We start from the raw sequence: 16,746 nt of genomic DNA, 5'->3' as shown, positions 1-16,746 counted from the left end.
TTAGTGGATTATCACCCAGTCAGTATTGGAAAACTCTTGCTGTCAGAGGGTATTATAGTCCACTTTTCCTTTGCTCTTATTAGCTTGGCATAGTCATTAATATGGCAACCATCTACACACATAATCAAACAGAAAATTTTTAGATTATCCATATCTATTTATTCATTAAATATTTTGTGAATGCATTCTTTTGAACAGTGATTTAATAATAAGTGAAAATGTGGGTCGAACTACAATTTCTAGTCAGTGAACATCAAAAGGCAAACATCCACCAATACAGACTAAAATCAAACACATTTTTGCTTTTAGATCTTCAAATGGCCCTATCTTTGTTTAAAAAAAATACTACTTAGTATGATTTAGACTATGACTTGACCTCATATAGATTATGACTGCAATGTTCATTTCTATTCAACAGATCAAAAGTCTGGGCTTCATTAGGTTCACCTGCTAACACATCCCTGGAGGTACATGTTACGGTGCTAAAAGGCACCTTCACAGCAGTTTTTAAGGGAAGGGAGACCATAACTCATTCAATTTACCCGTCCAGAGGAAATGTGGAGTTATCTGATCAATCTTTGTTTCCATATCCTTCATTACTGCAAAACAGCCTCTAAGCTGTCACGCCTTGAGTGCATCGTCCCTAATCATCAATACTAAGTGCTAAATGTGTACATGAAGAGTAACATGTATAGACCAAAGTGTAAACTATTTTGCATTCCAGTGTAGGGGTGTGAATCTTTACTGGTCTCACGATTCCATTCAATTACGATTATCGTGTCAACGATTCAAATCGATTAATATATATATATACTTCCTGGATATAGCGGAGTCTGAACACAGCAGACAACAGACAAAAGGCAAAGCCAAAAAAAGCAGCAACCGGAAAATCAACAAGCAACATCATTAGGCAATAATCGATTATGGTCTGTCACTGCATCGATGCAGAATCGGCCACTTCCGCATCGTGATGCATTCGATGCAGTGATTAATTTCAACACCCTTATTCTGGTGTGAGCATACAGTATGTCGTCTTTGTAGCTTGTGTGTCAGAACAGTATGTTGTTGTTTACAGGATGCAGTAAATTGCAGTAAAAAGTATTTTTCAATAGTATCAGGACACATTAGTGTATTTGTAGTACTTGCTGAATAGACTGCACGTTTAAAAAAAATATTCCAGGTTGTTTTGGTTTTTAAAAAACCTTCCCTGATAACACAACACAAATCTGTCCATCATATACTATCCTTTCCCCCTTAATTGTTACCACACTATCCCAGACCCTTTCCCAACTTCAATTAATGTCTCCACACATCAGTTTCAAGCTGCAAATTCCCCCTCTTCCAAAAATGAAAACATTCACATACGAATAGACAGTTTAAACAGGTGCCATGGTAACATAATCGTCACTGCGGCAATTACTGCCTTATGCCTGACTAACAGCCATAAATCATCCTTTCTCTACAAAGAGGACGTTGTAGCGCCCCACTCCCATCCAATAATCAGAAATTGCTGCATGTACGGCGTAACGAGTGGGCGCTGAAACAGCCCATTCTTCTGTTTGGTGGACGATATTTCGCTCTCTATGGCGACATTACAGGGATCCTTCAGCGAGCACGATATTGTACCTGCTCGACACCTGTTAGCTTTAGCCAAGGGTTTCATCAGATAGTTGAAATAAATACTAGTCATCATCATAACCATAATCATAGTCATAAAAACCAGGGGCCTTTATGCTGTTGCCAAATTGCCCTGCCATCTGATTTACAGTCGGACAGGGTGGGGAAACAGACAGGGCAGGGAGGAGGATGGGGCCTATTACGTGCTCGGAATGGGATAAATACTGAAATATACACACCTGCAGACCACCCGTCTCTCACACACACACACACACACACCTGGGAACCCACAGTCATGTAATGGCTGGGGATGGGCTTGAGGGAGGAACACTGGGGAATTCTCTTGGGATTACAAAGAGGAACATTGTACTACCCTCACACACAGTAGCCTACAGCAGGTGAGTAGCGTGATAAGAGGCCAGAGGACAAATTAGCCCTCATATTATAATAATCCCTCGTCTAATAACAATAATATGATCCACACTGAGGCTATTGCACGTTCACAATGGTCTTCCTTTTTAGGCAGCAACTTGATGAAAACAGATTTGAGTGTTTGCGAAATGGGCCCATCATATATGCTTGACCTGTCAACAGTCCTGCAATACAGAGGTTAGAGTAATGTATGTCAATAACTGCAGTAAGGAGGCAGTCTGTGAACAATCAAAATCCTGACCAGCTGTTTGATTTGAAAGTACAGACAATGATGCGGTTGAAAGACAATCTACAAATAGTTTTTTAAAGGGGGACTTCACCAATTTTACATGTGGTCCGGTTCATTTCTCACGAGTACTACTTAGCCTGTAAAAACAGCTGTCTTCTGTGGCTCTAAAGGGAGTTTGAAAAAACTGCCCCGATGGTTTCATCAGCGTTATCTTGGCGTGAACTAGAGACTCACAGTACCTTTAGTGAGCTTGTTTGAATTCAAAGTTACTTGGGCAGTATTTTCCCATGGTGGCTAAAATGTAGTCTTGACTGAGACTGCTGAACTTCACAGCAGAACAGACAGATGATTTGGCACTATAAATACAATTTAATTTTAAGTTGTATTGAATTGTTTAGAATGCAAACACAAATTTATTCAAATTGTCACTGGACCAAATTGACCAGGGGTTCCATGCTTACATTCAGTGTGTGTAAAACATGGCAGCCGGTCAATTTCATCTGTACCGTATGAGCGTAAAGGTCGCAATCTGGCCAATTAACAAGTTTAGTGTGAGTTATCACAATGTGAGTGTCTGTTCACTTTAAAGTAGGTTTTAAAGAACTTTTAGCTGCATAAACACCAAGTGTGATTGGAGCAGTTTATTCACAGTCTCAAATGTTTATTCCTTTATTTTGGGTTTGGCTGGTACTGTAAGAGCAAAGCACAGAAACTAGTAATAGTATAAAGTGTTCATACTAGGCTTAAACATCATGATAAATGATAAATTAGCAGAATGTGTACAGCCAAGTCGATCATGTTGTGAAATAACAGGGGCTGGAGTTAAACTCATTAACTACTAAGGCACTAAGATAGAAACAAATGGGTTATCTGATTGTTGTCTCACCTGTCTATCCCAGGTCTACCCCTATACAGTAACACAGCTGATCAAAACTTGTAAAGAAAACTGCAGTCTATCTTCCTCAGGTGCATAACGTGGCAATTCACTAAATTGTGCCTACAGAGAAGGGCCATAACACTGTCTTTACAGTATAACACTTAATTCTGACCTGTGCAAAAATCAAAGGATAGACAAAAATGTGGATGTAAAAACAATTTGTCAGAATGTGAAAAAGCTAATGAAAATCTCTTTTTAATGTTATTCCAACACCAGATCTGAGACTTGCATCAATCTGTGCATAAAACTCGCTTTTTATAAACATGTTTCTACATTTGCAGCAAAAACATCCAGCAGCTCTTCCAACAGACACTAGGTCCGTTCTGTAATAAATCTTTAACACTGAACTATTAACGTTGACATGATATCATCCTGGATATCATCATCGGTAAGATCTTGATAAGGAGGTGGCTGAACCACTGGAGTGGAATGACGAGTTTTATAAAGGCTCATTACAGTAAAATAATATCCCTTCAATCAGGACGAAGCTCCTCTATGGTTTTGGGGCGTTCTGCATTCGCAGTCGCCTCCTGGCCAAGGCCTCCTGCTTCTTTCTCTCAATCTCGGCTGCAGAGCACTTCCATGTCACTTGGCTTGTGACAAAAACTAGAAAGGAGGAAGGGGAGTGGGAAAAAATAAAACACTCATTATGATTTGCTAGGATACGTTGAGAATTAAAACACTTGCAAAGTGAAGAAAGACCTGAAGAAAAAAAAAGGCCAAAGCAACCCTAAATCGGAGCTTGTGTGATATTGCTATGAACTCAAACAACTGAGTTTTAATGAAATTAAATAACAACTTTGCTACCATAACTAGGGCCAGTGTGTACCCATGGTGAAGCTAATTTGAAAGAACAAAAACCTCTCCAGGTCCAGAACAGAATCGGTCTGCAATTCATTGGAAATGAAGCTTCCTGAGGTTTGGACTCTTGACAGCATCCCAAATTAAAGCCATTGCGCTATGTTTACTTGCTTTGGGGGAGAATTGTTCATGTGCACATGCACTGAAATGTCAATGATTATAAGAACAAAATGTGACATCTGTTTTACTTGTGAGTTTTCATTTCAATATCCAGTCTTATAGCAAATTACTGAGGACAGTAGATGGAAAAGAAAAAGCGCAAAGATGCATTGACTTTTTTCCTTATGCAATCATTTGTGATAACATTATTAAACATTCAAACTAAACCTTAATTTACATTATCTTATATATATATATATATATATATATATCGTGCTTTAAAGCTTTAGTGCATATCTTTTGGATATTAATGAACATCCGTTACATTTAAGCTGTTGCCAAATTAGTTGCTACAAAGCTAATTAAGACTATCAGCTCCACACAACTCCCTCTCACTTTCCCGCGCTTAAGCTCGAGTGAAGATAATGACCTCTTCTGAAGAGTCCATCATGTTTTTTTAATCCTCCATGTCCTCCTTGGCTACTAGTAACTGCGTGGAGGAGGGGTGGGGGCTTGTATCATGTGGACGCGCCGACAGTTTTGCTGTCATTACTTAGAATTCCTCATGGGGGCAACAGAAACTACGCACTATAGCTTTAATAGAGCCCAGTGGCAAATATCAAAGCTTACCTTTGTTGCTTATAGCTGCTGAGTCAGATACATTTCTCTTGAAGGCTGAGTGATGGGACTTGGAGTTCTGCGGTGCCCTGGCTGTCACTGTATGTGGCTTCAGATCCACAGTAGCATTCGTAGCCTGGAAAGTTCCAGAGGAATCCCTGCAATGGTTAAATGTGCCCAGACTCACACTGCTTCCCGGGAGGCTCTGAGACATCCGTGATTTGTCGTTGGCACCTTTCATGGGAATGTTCCATCCTTGGTAGTTCACAGTTTCCCTGCTGGTCCCTGGTAATGAGTTAAAACGAACAAAAGCACATGGCGACTGTCTAATAGCACTGGCACCGGCATTCGTGGCCCAGGACATGTCGACTGGCAGAGGCGCAGGGTTTTTTCGCTGTCTGTCTACAGCAGTATCTTGTTTTTCTTGGCAGTTGCTAGGGCTCGCTTGCTGTGGCTGACTGTTGGAGATCCTCTCCACGCGGTCACATACCTGGTAGAGCAGTGCGTCATCGTCCCCATCATCCCATAAGCTGTCTGAAATGTCTTTAGCAGAGTCTGCAGCTTCATGTGTCCCCTTCTGATATTTAGTGATCTTGCCAGGAATAGGAATAGACAGTGTCTTTGTGGTAGCAGATTTCTGGTCAGATGTCTTTGACTTAAGTTGTATAACAGGGAAGTTGGACTCGGATACCTCCTTGGCAGGCGTCTTGGGCTGGAAGTGAGGGTTGGGCTCTAACTTGAAAGTGCTTCGGTTGGTAGTCTTTGGCATGGGACACAGTTCCTGTAGTACACTGCAGCTTGGCTTTGAGTGCAAGTTCGAAGGCTGATGTGCAGAGTTCGTATTTGCAGTAGGCCTGCAAACGGAGGTGAACCGAGTAGTGTTTGTCTTAGTGTCAGACTTCGAGGTGGTTTTAGGGTTGGTGTCATGTTGCTGGTCAGGATTCTGGGTCATTGCCAGCACAAAAGAGTCATTAAGTAGGTCATCATTCTCCCAGTCGTCATCAAAGTCATCACAGTTGTTCACACTTAGAACACAAGGTCCTTTTTCTCCAACAGGATGTGCAGCCGGGCCAGACTTGTCAGGTGACTGGAGCTCTGGCTGTCTGGGTTCAGCTGAAGTTGAAGTCAAAGGTTGGCGTTTTATTTCCTGTGAACGGACCGATGTGGAGGAGCCCTGGCTTAGCCGGCCACTGACTCTTTGAGTGGAGCAGTCAAACAGAGCGTGCAGCTCTGCCTCCACCTGATCCGATGAGGATGGACACTTTAGGTCCTTCACGTTGCTTGGGAATGATGTCTCTGACAGTTTTGTTTTGGAAGTGTTCACACATTCATTGAGGTTATTGTTGACAGCGTTAAGCTGTTCTGAAGTCTCCCTGTCTTGCTGCATGTTCTCGTCAAACTGCCTGGCCAGTTTCATGAGGTCGTCCACACTGCTCTGCCTGCAGAGAGGAAGCAATAGACAAGGAAAATCCTTAACAATCCAAAAAAAATTAAAAATTGGTGCTGGTCATGTGACCTGTAAGGTTTCATTTTACCGGTCAAATGGGGAAAGTTCCACACAAATATTTTCCATGTTACAATATATAAAGAATAATATCATCAAGGGATGTAGATTTATACTATTTTTTATTGAAAAATGTAGGCTACTTGCTACAGGCAGAGAGGGCAAAAGAATTAAATCAATGCACAACATTTTAAAGTGCCGATCTGAATAAAAACATTTTTTTTTAAATATAATAATATTTTCCATTTGCAAGGCTAAGGAAATAAAACAATACAAACTACAGCACAAACAAACAAGCTCATAAAATGATCAAGTGCCGACTTGATTCATTCTGACCGGAGACAATTCAAATTTTTGTTCCTCATCATTTTTTTGACCGGTAATTACAGGACAACGGAAACTCAGCTACTGCTGCAGGTAAAATGACCTATAATGCTTGCATATAGTGTTTGTTAATGTCCGGAATAATAACCCAGGTCCCCAGTCTAAGAGTATCTGGGTCAATAAATCGATTACCCACCGAGAGGACTTCTTCCTGGCTCTTGGCTTTGGAATGTCGGGTGTGCATGGGACGGCACTGTCACCTATCCACTGCAGCAGAGGAGATTCAGTCCCTTTCCGTATCACATCCTGGGTGAGACATAAGCCAAAAGTTGAAGAATTTCTTTCAAAATATGAACTGAACAAACTGAAAACCTAAAAAAAAAATGGACAGAACTAAGACAACAAGAAACCACTCACCTTTGGAGCAATACGGTTGACAATATCTGATATTTCCACAACTCTGGTGTTCCTGAGCCCCGACCCTGAAAACAGATTGAAACAAATACTTATTATACTACTAACAACCCTAAAAACAATGTCAATTACACATGATACATATGACCCAAGTTGTAATATCATTAATACTTTTCATTAAAACACATTCGTTTATTTTTCGAAAAGCATTCATAAGAGTAAATTTTTCGGTTTCTTATATGTGCATGGTCAGTGGTTAAATTGGGCCGGGGCTCTCCGGGGCTCAGCCCCGGCATGCAGTCAGTTGCCTACTGGAAATCTGTCACATAGAATTTGATGAAAGTGATGCTTTTGAAAACATGATATTTCTAACAATAAATGAAAGATTTTTGAAATGGCATGTCTATTTTGTCTCGGCGGGGCTGAAATGAGAACAATCGGAACACGGCCGTATTCTTGTTCAGCTGCTTAATCTTGTTGTCAGTCGACCATCGCTCACCGCTCGCGCATCTAGGTAGGCTTAGGCTATATTTTTTGATGAATGTTCCTGGGAGATCCTTAGTTGCGCAGATCGACTTTGTCAAGTTCATCTGAGAGCACAACGTTGGTCGTACAAAAATGGCCTTGAATGACAAGGTAAGGAAAATAAGACTAAATCTCAATTAAATAACTAGGTTGACCGTGTGATCTTTCTCAGATGTTTTGAGCATTTTACTTCAGACAACGGATTATCAGCAAACTGCAATGAGAACTGCTAGCTGGCTACTCAAAATAAACTGGCAATCTATTCAGTCAGCATATTTGTGTTTGATCTGTGTGAAGTACAGAAATATCAGACTTGCTAAACCAAGGTAATGCAATGTGTAATCAAGTGATGACTGATTAACAGTAATGTAAATGCTAAATGCCCTAATACCTGTTGATATTACAACAATGCAAGTATAGGCTCTTAACCTTGCAGTTTTGCACAATCATGTAAGACTTGATTTCTCCATTTCTTTGCACAAAACTCTCCAGAAAGTGCCATTTAAATGGTTTATTTTTCAAGCAAAAATCCCAGGGGGCATACCCCTGGACCCCCCTAAAGGAGAGCCCCAAACACACACACACACACACACACACACACACACACACACACACACACACACACACACACACACACACACACACACATAACAAATCCCAATTTAACCCCCGTGCATGGTAATGTAACAGCTAGTTATATCTATGTATGGTTTAAATCCCCACACCTAAACAGCAAGAAGCCTGTTGAGCAGGCGTGTCATTCATGTCATTCAGATGTGACAGCCTGTATAAATAACAGTACATGAAAAGAAAACAGATGTGATTTCTGCGTTGAGTCTCTGTGTCGTTTACCAGTACTAGCTGAAGTGGGCGATGTGGGATCCCAGAAAATGTCTTGCGTTGGTTCCACATCACCTGGAGAATCCCCGTTATTCAAGCCGGGGTATCTGCTGTAGCCTCTGCGCTTAGGGCTCTGCAAATCTGTATCAAACAGATATCAAGCATTATATCATATCAGCTAAATAATCCACAGTCCCTGTGCTATGGTTAGTTCTTTTTTGCTTTTAACTTCAGTATTATACATGATTAGACTGGTAGTGTCCTACTAGTGTAACATGATTATGTAAAGGCTTTTTGTTTTTAGGCTTTTCAATGCTGACAGGAATGCAGATCTAGGATACACACTTGTTTTGGCATTAAACTGGTCAAATTGAAAGCTTCTGGGGATCAGCACATAATGTCAACTTCTATCAGCTACAGTAACGTTACACACAAAAACATAAGTTTAGACGTGTAAGCAATCCTAAAACAATCTCACTTGAGTTGTTTTTCTCAATATATAATCTTTCTCACAACGTCACGTGGAGCAATACTGTCAAGTATTCGCTAATGATTGTGGTTCCTAAAAGTTAGTGTGATTGAGTTAAAGTAAGAAATCAGCTAGCATGGTGTCACTCTGTTTGATCGCCTAATGGCCGCCGCCACTCCAAGTAACGCTATGCAGAAGAACAGGGTTGTTGTTTCCAAACCATCGGGTTATTCCTTTGTATAGCTATAAATCAGTCCGCAGCCTCACCTTTACACATCGTTGATGTTGATGTGCCATTCAGCTGCTGTCCTGTTTTCGTGTCTTGTATATTGTTGTTGGAAAGTTTGGAAACACTCCCCCACAGCTCAGTGAACTCAGGAGCAGCAACATCATGTGTCCTCGGCTCTGACATCGTTCAGTAAAACAGCAGCAGCCTCTGCTGAACATTATTGTTTTAACTGCTTCTTGGTGGATGCTCCGTGGTTTAAGACAACGCTGCTGACACGTTATAGTCACGGTTCGTCAGTGTTTTCGCAAACACGTTTGTTGTGTTTCTGCCTTGAGCTCATTCATTCAGAGCACGCCGCCATGTTGGCTGCAACGTCATCAAACTACGGATGCCGGGCGGTTTTTTGGTCGCAGTTCGCTCGACGGCGCCGCAAATGTTTTCGAGAGGCTGATTGACTGAGCTGTTGTAAGGTATGCACGAACATATGCGTGTCGGTATTTCACTTTCATGGTCCGTCATAAAAGCACAATATATGGAAATATTAGCAGTGGTGGAAAGTACTAGCCAACTGCTAAGTAGTCTACATCAGAAGTAATGTTAGCCTAATTGTGCTTCACTCAAGTATTTTAATTGTATGCTACTTCTTTACTTCACTACATTTCATAGGGAAATACTGTCATACTTTCATTCCACTACATTTATTTAGCAGATAGTTAGGCTTACAAGTGACTTTGTAGATCTAATTTTTTTTAAACCTATTATGATCATATCAAATCCATTGTTACAGTTAATTAAACAAAAAGTAAAACGATATATTGAATAAACCAGCTACATAAAATGGGTAAAATTAGCTCTCCATCATTTAATATTATAGTGTGATTTAGACCTGCTATATGTGAAAAGTGCCCCGAGTTAACTTGTGGTATGATTTGACACCATAAATTAAATAAAATTAAACATATCTGAATATTTCTTCCCCAACTGAACATTAGTGGTTGCATTTTGATTTAGACAAGATTAAGTGAGAAAACAGTGAAATAGGCATCATCACACATTTTGTCAGTGGAGTTTTTATCTTATCTCTAACAAATAAAAGTGATAATCCACTGAAATCTCTTCAAGGACCTTGACAGTCACTGGACTTTAGTTGTTTAACAGTGCTTCTGACTACAGAGCCCCAGTAAAAAAAAAAAAAATCAAATCTGTCTCATCATGTTTACAGTTGCTGGAAACATCACTGCTGATATAACAATTACATTTCAAAGTTAGTTTCAACAGAACAGGGGAAGCGAAAGCTCCCAAAACTGTGTGCTTTATCTGGGAACTTCATGAAATACAGACATTAAATCTGAGCCTGTACTCTTGGCTAGTTGCAAACAGCACAGTAAATATGGCAGACAGCCGGGTACTACCAAGTAGGTCTACCCATATGTTCAGCCAGTAATTGTGCAGGCTTCATTGGGCCTGAAGCTTGTTTGTTTGTGGAAGTCTTGTTGTGAAGGTTGTTGTTTGTGTGGATTGCATGCATATTGTCAAATAAATCAATCACACTTTTCACAAATGTTTATTATGTGACTCAAACAAATTTGTAGGCATAATTCATATTACATGGTTTTTGGCAAAAATGCCACAAAGGTCTGTTGAGGTTACCACAGTACTAGGGCTTTTACTGTCTGCAATTGGTTTCCCTTTATGAATATCAGACTGTGAGGATCAGCCTTCACTGTATCTTTGTCAACAGTTGGTATCCTTACAATAACAACCAGATAGAGCAGGTCAGATGAGTCAACATGTATTATAATAATCAGGATGTGGATGTGAGCATATGAGATTACTCAACAGCATAATAGTTCTTTAGTTCTTATTTTCTCTTATTGTCAGACGTTGGAGGTCCACAATGTTATCATTCTATCACCGACAAAGTCTGATGTGTTGTATTTTTGTAAACATATTTGAACGTTGCCAATACACCAAAACCAAGAAAATAACAAGTCTGAATGGAACATATGGGAGGAAACTGGCTTCATCTACCTCACAGTTTCAAGCACAAGAATTTAATTTGCATTTGTTATATAATTCAACTAAGTGTCCCATCTCGTTCTCAGTCATTCAATGTCAGCTCTTGGCTTTCTTCAATCCAAACAATCAGCTTTTTTCGTTTTAGAGAACCCTTAATACATGCTTGAATATATATATATATATATATATATATATATATATATATATATATATATATATATATAGTATATATATATATATATATATATATATATATATATAAAAAATACTTGGAATGATAGTTTGTTTTTTCCCACAAAAAAAGTATTAAAGTGTTACGCCTGGACCAAAGATGTCTCCTCCTTCACTGCAAAAAGTTAATTCTTGAGAGTATGAGCGGTGGAGGCTTTAAGAATCCATATCACACTTATGTGCAAATTGCATATTTGACCATAATTGGCTTCCAAGCTAGCTTCTAAAATGTTTAATGTCACAAATCATATTTGTACGTACATGTCTTAAACTCAGATTTAAGTTGAGCACGGAGAAACTTCCCCCCTTACATCAGACGAATGTGAAAGCAGCCTTGCAGTATCCAACTGTGCACATACAATATTCTGCACAGCGAAGGTCACAAAACAGCACATTTTTGAGTGGAGGAGGACTTTAAACCTCAGTCACCAGATACGCTCTCAGTGGTAACAGTCAAATGTCAGCGTCTTAACTGCAGCTCACTGAGGTACATTAAGGCGAAAATACTTTCATAACCAATCTAAAGTGATAACTTTCGAGCCTTAAGATCAAAGGTCAAAGAAACTATTAATACAGTGCACTTAGGGTAAGTATGTTAGCAAGGCTTTTTTGAGCCAAGGTGGCTGATGGGTCAGCAGCTTATCTTTTGTTTTAGTGTGTTTAGGGAGTGAACGTCAGTGCCAAAATCTTAGACTTAACTGAATTGACACTTCTAATTAAAAGACATTTGTCAAACATGACGTCCAGTTCTGAGAAGTTTGAACAGTCTCTGTCTCCAGACTATTTTTCTGACCTCTTAGACTTGTCTCAGATTGTTTTTAATTCAACCTGGATTTGTCTGTTATTGTGACATTTCCAGCCTGCTGGGAAATCATAGACATTTTCTTTTCTACACTTTTTTCTCTCCAGTACTAAATTGTTAGGGATTACGTTTGTGTGTGTGTTTTTTTTTTTTAAACATCTGTGTTTCGAGTAGTTAAATGTTACAACAGTTTTTTCAGAGCTGATGCCGATAGATATACATCTATGCTTAAGAAGCTTCTCATACGTTAGTTTTAATTTGGAAACGTCAAAAACCTTTTAACTGTTTTTATTGCCTATTTTGGTCTTCTATCAGAATCATAAGAGTCTAAAACTTAGTAATATCATTCCTTTAAACCATATTTGGCATTTCACTGCGTGAACGTTAAAAAATGTGGCTTTTTGCATGCACACGTCTTAGTCAAGTGAATAATTGGTTCAGTGGTAACAGGTTAGTGACATGTGAGTTGATGATTCCAGATAAATCCTTGTGTTGTTGAAACTACTCCATGTTTCCACCGCCGTGATCCTCTTATCTGTGAAAGCTGAGGAAAGGAGGTACATGAGTAATGTTGCTGTTATATATTTAACCATGTCACACACACACACACACACACACACACACACACACACACACACACACACACACACACACACACACACACACACACACACACACACACACACACACACACACACACACACACACAGTATTCAGAGTTTCCACTAAACACACTGTATGACTCCCTTTGATAAAAAATGTGACATTTGTTTAAATTCTTTTTGAAAAGTTAGCCTCTTTTTTTTCTGAAAGGATACAGAGATCAAGGTGGTCAGGAGGAGCAAGAGTACAGTAAAGGATTTTGAATTGAATCAATCAGCTATTGTGTACTTTACTGTTTTGCATCTCTGCAGATTTGCCGAATGCGATGGGTTTAGTCCTGATTTAATTTCATTCTCATGTGACGCAAAAATAATTAACCATCTTCCTGCATTGAGAATTTTGGGATGTTAACGTCAAATCAATTAGGAACAAATATTCTAAATGTAAAATAACTGAAGACTTGGTATTCTTCAACACATTTCTTACATTCTGCAGAGCAATTTCCAGAATAAAGCACTAGATGGTGCTTGTATACCTCCTTGTTATTGTGTGTGTGTGTGTGTATGTGTGTGTGTGTGTGTGTGTGTGTGTGTGTGTGTGAGAGAGAGAGAGTGTGAGAGAGAGAGAAAGTGAGATACAGTAAGTAAAGCCAGTGTAGACTGGATACAGAGAAACTTAAAAAAAAAAAAATTACAGAGGTGCTCTGCTGCTGGAATAGTATTTTTGTAATAGACAACACCACACACACACACACACACACGCACATGCACACGCACACACAAGCTGCAGTGAATTACTATGCTTGATTATACTTGGTTCTGCGTTGATTGTTTTCATTTGGAAGCAGTTTATCAATCTAGAGAATTGGGGAAGCCAATCAACTGTGTTTCCTTGATTGAACGCCAGAAACTGTTACGAACAGATGACCTGTAGTCGGAGACTCCACTTCCCAAGTTAAAGCATATTTCTTGTTTCCTTAAAAATATCAGCAGATATTTAGCTACCGCTAACAATAAATGCATGGGAGTCGAGGGCAACTGCAATGTATGATCTCTCGGGCAAACTCATTCTCAATTTGTGAAACAATTGTTTTTGCAGGGAATGAATATGAAGAAAACCATTCAGGTGCCCCAGATCCTCCAAGTTGATTTTTTTGTTCATCATTACAAAACAAACTGTATGTCATATGTTCACCATACAGCAAATATAATATGATATAAAAACGTTTTAGTGTGCCATAGTAGTTTAAATTCTAATTCATCATCAGCTTTCCCACCCTGAGTTGAATTCTGGAGGACATATACTTTTTAAAATGAATCAATTGATTGTTGAATGTCAAAAACATGTCAAAACATGTATCAAAAATTGCCCCAAAGTAACATCGTCTACAGTATTTAAAAGATATTGAATGTACAAGGATATAAAACAGAAAAAAGCTGCAATTCCTCACAGAACTAGTAAATATTTGCATTTTTGCTAGATGAATGACTTAATCAACTGAATCAATTCATTGACAAATCATTGAAGCAGTGCCATCTTTAAAAAAAATATTTCATTGATTCATCAATTTCTTTCCTTAGATAAACATGTCAGCTGTGATGCCGTACACACAGACAGACAGCCCATTTAGGCCTATAGGCCATTGTCATGTTAGTGGTGTAGCTGTCAATGTTAAACAGGTTAAGTGGAACCGCCAGTATGGATGCAACGGCGATCTAATCAACAGTTAGATACGTTTCATGCATCATTTTAATGCATTCAGCTAATCTTGTGGGTATCCCCATTGCTCTGTCAAGCGAGCTGTGTCATATCACGCTGCCACGCAAATCCACGCCTGGGGAGCGCCGTCTCCTGCCCGTCTAAAAGTCACTGTAACACCCTCTGTCACACTGAATGTTAGCATTTCTCAGAAGTGATAGTTAGACCACGGAATAAAGGGCATGGATGTGTCAGCCTGAATTTGAAAATGAGGCATCAGCCCTCCATTGCCTTGTGTTTTTACCCGCTCTGTGATTCCTCCTCCTGCAAGCCTTTTGCAAGCCGTGGCAGAAAAGAAAAAAGTTGCCAAAGGCTGCACAGGGAGGGCGAGAGAAAGAACAGTTTAGCCTGGATTCTCCGAGCTAGCTTAATTCTTTCCCAGAAGCCTGTCTCTTCACCTAACTACCTACCGCCTTCTTCTATTTATCGGTTACGCCTCGGTTGTTTAGAAGCAATTAAGGAGCTAATTGTGGAGATTTCTGAGGACTGGGTATTATAGTAAAAAAGTAAAGAGCTAATGGCTAATTGCCCAAGCAGCTGCTAGTGTTTATGAAGGAGGAGCGAACATGCCAGGGGATCTACCAGGCGTAGACCGCAATGAGGACAAGGAGGTGTGTGTGTGTGTGTGTGTGTGTGTGTGTGTGTGTGTGTGTGTTTGGGGGTAAGGGGAGCTCATCATTGCTGTGGATCCCAGGGATGGTTCACACTGGGCAGATGCCAGGTGAGTGAGACAAGCTGGAGAATATAAAGCTCAACTCAGAGTAGTATCTGCATAAATAATAATCACCTCTGACGGCCTCTGGTGCTGCATCTCCAAGGAGTCCATGTTGTCTTCCATGTTTGTATGTGAAGAGTATATCCCAGTGTTTATACCACCCTCCGTCTACTCCCCCATTCTCCCACACCTCCCCACCCATTCTACCAGACCCCCCTTTGGGCTAGCAGTGCCTCATGGATGACAGTTAGCATGTGGCAGAGCTCTCTGAAGTGGAAGGGATCCAGGATGCTGGGTTTCTGTGCCAGCTTCACCAAGCTGGGATTTCACCCATCTCACAGTGTCTGCCAATGGCTGGGACTGTGAATGAAAGCATTTGAAACAATGCCTGGTTCTGCAGTGTCAGATCAGTGGGCTTCAGCAGTGGTTAGATGCGGCCTAAGGTGGTTTGGCGTCCATGAAAGAATCCTAGCAGCCCTTTTTGGTCATATGGGGCGAAAAGGAAGTGCTAAAGGGCGTCCAACTGCACTTTCAACCAGTAGTGGATGGTAGAGATGAAGAGGAGAAGACAACATCAAAGCAGGACAGCTGTGGTCTTATTTTGTTTTAGCTTTCTGAAGCGTTAGTTTGCTAGCCAACATGACTGGTGTGATTTCAGGATTCTGAAGTCAAACATTTGCTTAATGTGTATCCCAGTTGCCAGTTGTTTTGAATGTACCATGAGGGACAGGGACCACCGTTTTTTAGACTGAAAAAGGAGCTTGATTTGTCACAGTAGAATTATGTTGACCTCAGCTATTTACGAAAACCTTCATTTGGTCGAAAACTCCTGTGGAAAAGTCAAACTTCTAGAGAAATTTAATGAGAATGATATCAACAGTACCACCCAAACTATTTGATTGACAGATGATCTCTAGAGAGTAGCATGCAGGAGGCAATGATTAGCTTAGCAACAAAAATGGGAAGAAAAAGAATCTCAGAGTTAAGCAATACCTTTATTTTAACATTTTCAGTCATTTCATTAGGCTAACCTCCAAAACGTAATGTCTGTAATGAAATAACATAATTTTAGTATATCCAATTAACCTCTGTCTCGACCCCCTTAGGGCTTCACTTAACATAGATTCAACTAAGGTTGTCTTGACTGCAGCTCTGCTTTAGGTGTTACAGATTAGGTACAAGACCCTACTGTTGTGATCTCCATAGTCACAATTTATGGGCAAACCTGCAACATACTGCATTATGGTAAACCCTTATATGTACTGGGAGACGTGTAAAGGAGACACCAAAGAGGAAGCCATTTTGCAGAATTAAGACGCAACAGCGGTCGTGGAGGAAGGCGATAGCAAGAGAGCGCGGAGGGGCGGTGTGGCTGCGTACAGCACTCTGTAGCAGCAGCCTACTTTGACTGCTCATTTATTCTGTTTATAATAGCAAAGCCGATGATAAATGTCCCGCAGAGTGCACATGTGCTAAAATATTCATCAATTGGAGGCCCCCTAATTTGCAGAGGAGGAAAA

The 16,746-nt window shown here is 40.1% G+C and overlaps 1 protein-coding gene across 1 annotated transcript; it reads right to left on the bottom strand.

The window, feature by feature from the left end:
* Positions 1-2,904: 2,904 nt before the first annotated feature.
* On the bottom strand, positions 2,905-9,529 carry LOC120548362 (ewing's tumor-associated antigen 1 homolog). The gene is made up of 6 exons (XM_039784595.1): positions 9,137-9,529; positions 8,413-8,541; positions 7,039-7,103; positions 6,818-6,927; positions 4,806-6,232; positions 2,905-3,821 (listed from the first exon to the last, which is right to left on the bottom strand). The coding sequence occupies exons 1-6, from the start codon at positions 9,279-9,281 to the stop codon at positions 3,709-3,711; spliced, it is 1,989 nt and encodes a 662-aa protein (XP_039640529.1). The 5' UTR covers positions 9,282-9,529; the 3' UTR covers positions 2,905-3,708.
* Between the last annotated feature and the right edge of the window lie 7,217 nt (positions 9,530-16,746).

This window comes from Perca fluviatilis, chromosome 19 (genome assembly GCF_010015445.1).
Source record: "Perca fluviatilis chromosome 19, GENO_Pfluv_1.0, whole genome shotgun sequence".
Lineage (NCBI taxonomy): Eukaryota > Metazoa > Chordata > Actinopteri > Perciformes > Percidae > Perca > Perca fluviatilis.
This window is presented reverse-complemented; position numbering and strand designations above follow the sequence as displayed.

Excerpts from the sequence above, each read along its gene's own strand:
- LOC120548362 (XM_039784595.1), bottom strand. The coding sequence starts at position 9,281 with ATGTCAGAGCCGAGGACACATGATGTTGCTGCTCCTGAGTTCACTGAG. Across the intron at positions 6,233-6,817 it reads GCCAGGAAGAAGTCCTCTCG|GCAGAGCAGTGTGGACGACC; the intron begins GTGGGTAATCGA and ends TCCTCTCTGCAG. Across the intron at positions 3,822-4,805 it reads AGCAGCTATAAGCAACAAAG|TTTTTGTCACAAGCCAAGTG; the intron begins GTAAGCTTTGAT and ends CCTCCTTTCTAG.